This window comes from Limulus polyphemus, unplaced genomic scaffold (assembly GCF_000517525.1).
Source record: "Limulus polyphemus unplaced genomic scaffold, Limulus_polyphemus-2.1.2 Scaffold816, whole genome shotgun sequence".
Lineage (NCBI taxonomy): Eukaryota > Metazoa > Arthropoda > Merostomata > Xiphosura > Limulidae > Limulus > Limulus polyphemus.
The window spans coordinates 63,360-70,957 of record NW_013666426.1 but is presented as its reverse complement, the minus strand read 5'-3'; the positions used below and the strand labels follow the sequence as shown (position 1 = coordinate 70,957).

Sequence of the window (7,598 nt, the reverse complement as noted above, 5' to 3'; positions counted from 1 at the left end):
CGCTTCATCCTACACTAATTCACAGTAAACAATCTCATTGGTAGCAGCTACAGTGCTTTAAAGCTTGGAGAAGAGCCGTGTGCACAGCTGGGAAATCCAGGCAACAAGTTACCACCTGTTCTGACGTCATTCTACGCATCACCGTGTCTTGCAGCTGATATATCTATATATATGGTTGAGTATATACGTGATTTTCAATAAGTCGACATTGAATCACGAAGCTGCTTGGAGTTTGTAGGCTCTTGTAAACAGGAGCTTGAGAGGGGCGATAAAAAGTAAAATTTTATTCGTGTTTGACATTCCGGTAAGGATTTATAAAAAGTTCGCCATGACCTCTCAGATACCACAAAGTGCGCCAGATTTACGACGACTTTCGTGTCACGAAGCTTTAAACCGCAATAAACGAGGGTGGTCTTTAACTCCTGCGATGGACAAATTTACATGTGTTCAAAATATCTCTTCTGGTACTATTATTCGCCGAAACAGTCAGCAACGGCCGCTAGGAGATCATTCATTCTTTCAAAGCAAAGAATCAAAGCAAAAGAAAACTGGGCGATCATATTCTGTACACAATTCTTCGCACCTGCAGATGGAATTATCAGAAAAGTTTCTCTTTCGACAAAGATTTGCGAGTTTTCCACTCGACGCCAACTCCATATTCAATCCCAGACTTTCCAGATTTCCTGAAAACTACGGGGGCTTTTATCAGACACTACGGAACTTTTCATCAACGCCCAAAGGTGTGGTAAACCAGGGGGATTCTTTTCGTTCTCGCAAAAACAGCTTATCAACAAAAGATTCGCATCCTCAGAGCCTTCCAGCTTTCATCAACCAATCTTCCATTAGAAATGGCGACGTTCCTCGTAGGATCTTCAGAGTAGCTGTGAGTGGAAGTTCTGAAGTGGGCAAGTCTCTTCTAACTCGACAGTTTACTACATCTGAGCTCATTTGTACTTTCGACAGCGTTATGGGTTAGTTCTTACTCTTTTTCTATTACGTCTATCTGCATGTTATTTTTTCTGGGATTTTTATTTTATCTCTCTGAATAACTAATACATCATATGTAAGGGTCACGTTTTAAGCACATCGACATATACATACAAATAGTTTAGAAGAAATTCTTCACTGACCAGAAAGAAATGTTTTTAAATATTTTTTGATTTAATAAATTAATTAAGAAAATTACTTAAACTGGTCTTACTTTGTTTACCATAAGATTGGTGGAGACTTTACCACAGTTTATCCCAAGAAATAATTTTGACAAACTCAGTCATTTTTTGTTCAAAAACAATTCCAACTTAAATGGAATGGAATATATTCCCTCCATGTCAAAGTTAAATGTTTGTATAGAACTGTCAGCCTTAAGAAGCTGTAATAGCGAAACGTCAGCAATTAAGATATTTTTCGGATTACTGTGAATAACAGCCAATATTTTCCAGTCAACATTGAGAGATCTAAGAAGAAGGGGTATAGATATAAGGGCTGAACGTGGTCCAGTGTTTAGTGTTCTGGACTGTGGAACTGTAGGTCCATCTTTCGCGTCATGTTACCCCAAATAAAATAAAAATCGCCCTCTGCATTTTGGGGCAGTGGATGCGTTGTAAAGTCAGGTAAGAGTTGGCGGTGGATGCTGTTCACTAGCTTCCTTCCCTTTAGTCTATCAGTTTAAAATTATGGATGGATAGCGTAGATAGCCATTGAATAACTTTTTGCAAATATCCGAAAAAAAATATACATTTTTATTAATTTGTGCAACAGATTGTGTTGTTGAAAGCTGAAATAACTTGAAACACATGCTGTGTCTTATATACTACTGAAAGCCAATGAACACTTATGTGAACATACTATGACCAATGTTACTATGATTATTTGGTTAATGTTTCCTAGATACACATTAAAGTGCTATTTTGATATACTTTAGATGTATCTAAGCTGGTCTATTATACGTAAGATTAAAATGTTAGAATGTTACCCTTGATATTTCTCCCCATTGTTCAGCTATGAATTTATCACATTTCATTAGATTCGGTGTCAGAAGTCTATGTATTATGAATACATTTACTTAAATTTACATTCTAAATGTTCTCTACTATGGGTTAGGTTTATGTAGTTGATTTTATATATACACATATATATGTGTGTGTGTGTGTAACTCTTATTAGGCATTTTACGAGAAAAAGGTTTGAGATTAGGGTACCAATACGTTATATTTCACATCAACTATGAAACGTTCCTAAAATGTTATTAGCAGCTGTTACTGATGCTTAATATGAACACATGGTGAATATTGATCTATTGTTCGAGTTAATAAAGACGTTTCATACCGTTAAACTTACGACAATGTAATGACGCATCAAACTGCCCACGTGACACAGCCCTTCACGACTAATGCCCCTCTATCATTTTGTTCGATAACCATTATTATTATTTTTTAAACTCTGATCTTAACAACATAATGTAACAGTGCACAGACTATGATGTAGTGTGACTAGTGTTACTGGTTAGTTTTTGTGTTTAAAATACTTGAGGTAGCTCGAGTCACGCCGGGTAAAGCATTAGAATCAGCTTCAACAAAATTAGTGTACTGTTTTCAGGAAAATTTTCATTGTATAATTACCACATAGATCTTTTATCAAGCAACCTATGTTATACTGTTAGTCTTCATTCTCTGTCTTTTATACAAGAAGTAGAGTGTAGACGTCTGCCGGCCTTCTTAAGAACTAAAATTAAGAATTTTAGTACAGCTTAGAACACAAAACTATCAAGAACTGTCACGCTAGCTTTTAAAAATATAACATCATCAAGTCATTAAAATCGCGTTTTTATGTTCTGGTTACGGCGTTAAATAATAGAATTCGAAAGATAATATCTTAATTACTGCTATTTTATTAGAACCTTAGCATGGTTTAGTGATTTGAGACACGTTGTTACCAAACACATACATACTTTCGGCTATGGGTGCATTATGAGAGTGACAACCAATTCCGTTATTGGGTTAAAAGTAGCCGCTTGAGACGGCGGGTGCTACCGATTGCTGGAGTGTTTCTGATCTACAGTTCAAAATTATGAAAGACTATTAGTGAACCACGAGAGTCTCTGATCTGATCGTTTATCCAAATATGTGCATAACGTTCTGTTTAGGTGAACAAATAAACACATCTTTTCATTAGGCGAGAATCCTTAAGGCTAGTGTTATTGTCTCACCAATTTCTTTATCTTTAGCTTATTTACAGTTTTGGTTGGTAAATATTATCCAGTCCAAAATATCAGAAGTAACGTTTCTAGAATGAAAGAAAATGGCACTTTTGTGAAGTTTTAATTATTTCATAAATCAAGTATTTTATCAGTTATTAGGACGGGTCTCTACAAAGTGCAGGGAAACCTCTGAGGAGGATTTGTTTCTTAACAAAGCCTTAAAATTTTCTTGTTTATGTGTTTGTTTATTTGGCGCAAAATTACACCATGGGCTGTCTACGCTCTGTCTACCGCGGGGAAATCGAACCCAATATTTTAGCATTGTAAGTCTGTAAACTTACCGCTGACACACAGGAGGATTTTTAAAATGGTTATAATTGCTATAAATAAACAATTGCATGAAAATGTAAAACATAACAACTACATCAGAAAATTGGGATAATTATCGGTTGAGTCAACCGGATTTTATTTATAATTATTTCGTAGAAAGCGTGGGATGATGATGAAATATATCTGACATTTCAGGCAAATTAAGACAAAGAAAAATTAAATCATTTGCAACTAGCTCGAATGATTCTAAATATAACACTATTTCCATTTACAAAAAAATCGGCTGTGGTTTCTAAATGTATATCTTTTGTAAATAACATTATTTTCATTTAATTAAACGGCCAAAATTGACTAAATTTAGAGACCACTCCTGACAATGGTGGAGTTATTATAACAAGCAAGAGAGACAACTTTGTAGATTTGTATTTACGCATTCAAGCAGTTATCTTAGAATCAAGCGCAAATAGGTGAAAGTTTTCGTCGCCATTTAACTCAGTTATTTCTTGTCTTCTTTTAGTCACACGCAAATATTTCCATAATGCACATATAATTTTTCGTTTTCTTTCTATTTTTCAATATTATAGCTATTAACAAGTATATTTATTTAACACCATAGAACGAGAGATCAGTACCTCATTGGAATCTTATATTTAACAGCGTATCTATAGGTAATATTTTTGACGTAAAGGAAAAAGAAATATGGTAATTAATATGCCGTTTTTTTGTTTTCATTTCTCAGATGATGGACGAGATACCTCAGTGAACGTAGTATTAAATCAGGACGAATCCACGATGATTTTTTCAGAATGCACCCTGTCGGCAGATAAGGTAAATACATTGTTTTTCCTATGATGTTTTTGAACTCAGCATATATTTACTAGCAATATATTGCTTGTAATATTTACGAAAAAAAAACCAGAGGTAATCATTACTTGAAACTACCTTTCCTGTTGTTAACGGTATTTAAAACGATGATTTTAGATGATTTTGTTTTTCATAAATACGGATTTCAACTGAAAAAATTTTCACTTCTTATTTACGATGTTGATGATTCTTAAAAATATATCAATTTTCCTTCAACGTTAAGTTGTTAAAACATATGGCGAGTTTAATGCAAATTATCCACGCACAAGTCCGAATTCCATATATTTCTACTTTTACACAATCATTATGAAACTAACAGTGGAGCTTAAAGTGGAGCTGCAGGTTTTCTGTTGCATACAAAAGTACGCTATCTGGTGACAAATTACCTTAGGAATTACACGCTACCTTTAAAAACGTTCTCTAGAACACAAATCAGTTACCAAGCGTAATTATCATGCGGTGCGGGGTATTTTTTATTTTAATGGTACTTGAAAGTTACACTTAGAAACTCAGATCTGTTTATCTTGTTTTTTTTGGAACATCATTACTTTCTATTTTTATGTGTTTAAATTACAGAAATGACGACATATAATGATAGCAAATATGATACTGTCAGGAATAGCTAAAATTCCCTTTCTAAGATACGAAAAATCATTTACAACACACTGTATTAATTTCTAATAAATGTGAGTGATTGGTATATTACGTAAACGCACCGTTTTTTTCGATATATACAAATAGAATGCAATTATTTTATTCTTACATGAAGTTCCCTTGTGAGTCATTGGTAAGTTGATGGACTCGCAACTCTATGATCCGGAGTTCAATTCCCTTCAGTGGAAAGAACGTAGATTGCCCATTGTGTAACTTTGCGCTTAAAAAAAACAATAATGCATGATTTCCTTAATAATTATAAACATATAAATAAAATATTTTTACTAGCTTTCAGAAGGCGTGTTTAATCATAGCTGCAGCGACACCTGTAGTAACTCTATTAAAGTATTGGTATCTTGCTTTAGTCTGGTTTTATACAACGTTGATTTTCATTAAGATAAGTAGATTTTATAACTGTCAGTTTTTAGTTTTAAGACTGGTTTTTATTATTACCTCCGTTTCCTGGAATAATAATGGTAATGTTTAAAGAAATTCCACAAATATGTTTGTTCATTAAAATGTATGTTAATTTAAATCAAACTTTGCAAAGAATGTGAAACCCTGAATAGAAAAACTTCAAAGTTCCCGTATGAGAAATATATATATATATATATATAATTTCCCACAACCCATATAGCTATCCTAATTTTAAACTGATAGACCAGAAAGAAGGCAGCTGGTCAACAGCATCAAATTCAAACGTTTGGAATACTTTTGTTTGATCTAATAGTGGAATGTTACAGTCACTCTTATAGCGCTTATGGCACTGAAAATCAGATTTCGATACCCGTGATGGGCAGAGTATAAACAACAACAACAAAAAAAAACCTTAAAGCGCACCCCAAAGTGCGGAGAGCGTTTATGCGGAACAGGCCGCGAATTGTAAATCCTCAGGTTCCTAGGCAAGCTGACCAACCACTAGGATATGCCTGACCTACGTGAGATAGAGCTAAAGAAGGTTTATCAATAAACTGTAGGATTTTCAATAACGCCTTTTACAATTGAAATATATATATATATATTTACCTGAAACCTTGACTTGTTTGGTCGTCACTGACAACGTTCTATTTATTTCTTTTATCAGTGTTCATCAGAATCATCCAATACAGATGCTCACATAGTCGTTTATTCGGTAGCAGATCGAACTAGTTTCCATTCCGCCAAGTGTTTTCTAGAACGACTTTCAGAGGGCGTGAACCAACCAATAATACTAGTAGGAAACAAAACTGACCTGGTTCGCCACCGTGTAATCACAACACATGGTAAGTATTCGCTTACATTGAACTTCATCATTTTCTTCTTCGGATCTGTTGGTAGTCAAAAAGTCACTAGTAAACCAATAAAATATTTAGTAATGATATATGTAGACTTTAAGCTACATCCTCATTTGAATTATACAGCACCTCATTCGGTCATTCAAACAAAAATACCCACTCCTGATTTGTTGTTCTAGAGTGTTTCCTTTGAACATGAGTAATAGACGCTAAAAACAATGATGGACTACTTTCAAACGAAGTCCTCTCACTTAAATATGGTATTCTATGTTGGCATAAAAACTCGTTAAACATAATATAGAATTAAATAAAGACTGTTTTATTTTCATATACGAAACCCAGGTCATAGCAATAACCCAATATTTCCGTAAGTTAATTTCAGAACAAAGTGTACTAAAGTAAAGCATATGTTGCTTAGTTACGGTTCAGAATGAAGCGTAGCGAGTAAAACACGTATGTTGCACAATAACCCAAGGTGGTCATATGTTAAGATTTTTATCGATTCAAATTAAACATCTTGTTCATCATTCCAAAAATATTTCGTATCTGTTATAAATAGATGATTTTACAGAATGTAACAAATTCTAAGTACAGAGTTTTTACCTACTTTAAGCACATTAATAATTTACGTTAAACACAGTGTCATGAGCTTTAAACACAGGTTTGTTTGCTTTTTACATTTCGCGCAAAGCTATTCGAGGGCTAGATGTCTCTAATTTTCAAGTGATAAATTAGAGGGAATGCAGTTAGTCAATGTCACTCAATACCAAATCTTGGGCTACTCTTTACCAACGAAACGTAGGTTTGATCGTAACATTATAACACTGCTGAAAGGGCGAGTATGTTCGGTGACAGTATTCCAATCCGCAATCCACAGATTGCGAGTCCAGCGTCCTAGCCACCATATCCTAAACAACGTTATATGACCATCTATTTTCTGAAACTTTTGCTTTTGGAAGAGCCAAGATTCTCGAGTTACAACTGTAGTTTTCACACCTTCATTAGCCTTTTTGACATCGGGTTAATCTTCAAGTGTTAGACTTGATTGTTATGTTTGTTCGTGCTTTATCTCTTGTTTATAATCTAGCAGGTTTGAAGTTATTTTCGAAGTCATGATAAGTAATTTGTGCCTTAACTATTAAAAACGCATGAAATTTACCACGTGAAGCATGTGTAAGATTTTAGGTAAGTACTGATGTTTTGAGGCTTACTTTAAAACAAGTGAAGGACTTTGTTTGTTTGTTTTTTGAATTTCGCCCAAAGCTACATGAAGGCTATCTG

The 7,598-nt window shown here is 34.2% G+C and overlaps 1 protein-coding gene across 1 annotated transcript in view; it reads left to right on the top strand.

Annotated features, from left to right (window-relative positions):
• Positions 1–231: 231 nt before the first annotated feature.
• LOC106460684 (GTP-binding protein GEM-like) overlaps positions 232–7,598 on the top strand; it is a 10,476-nt gene continuing 3,109 nt past the window's right edge. The window contains exons 1-3 of the mRNA XM_013920413.2: positions 232–971; positions 4,265–4,353; positions 6,128–6,305. Of these exons, the coding sequence (XP_013775867.1) occupies positions 329–971; positions 4,265–4,353; positions 6,128–6,305 (910 nt within the window). The 5' untranslated portion in view covers positions 232–328. The remainder of the gene's footprint in view (positions 972–4,264; positions 4,354–6,127; positions 6,306–7,598) is intronic.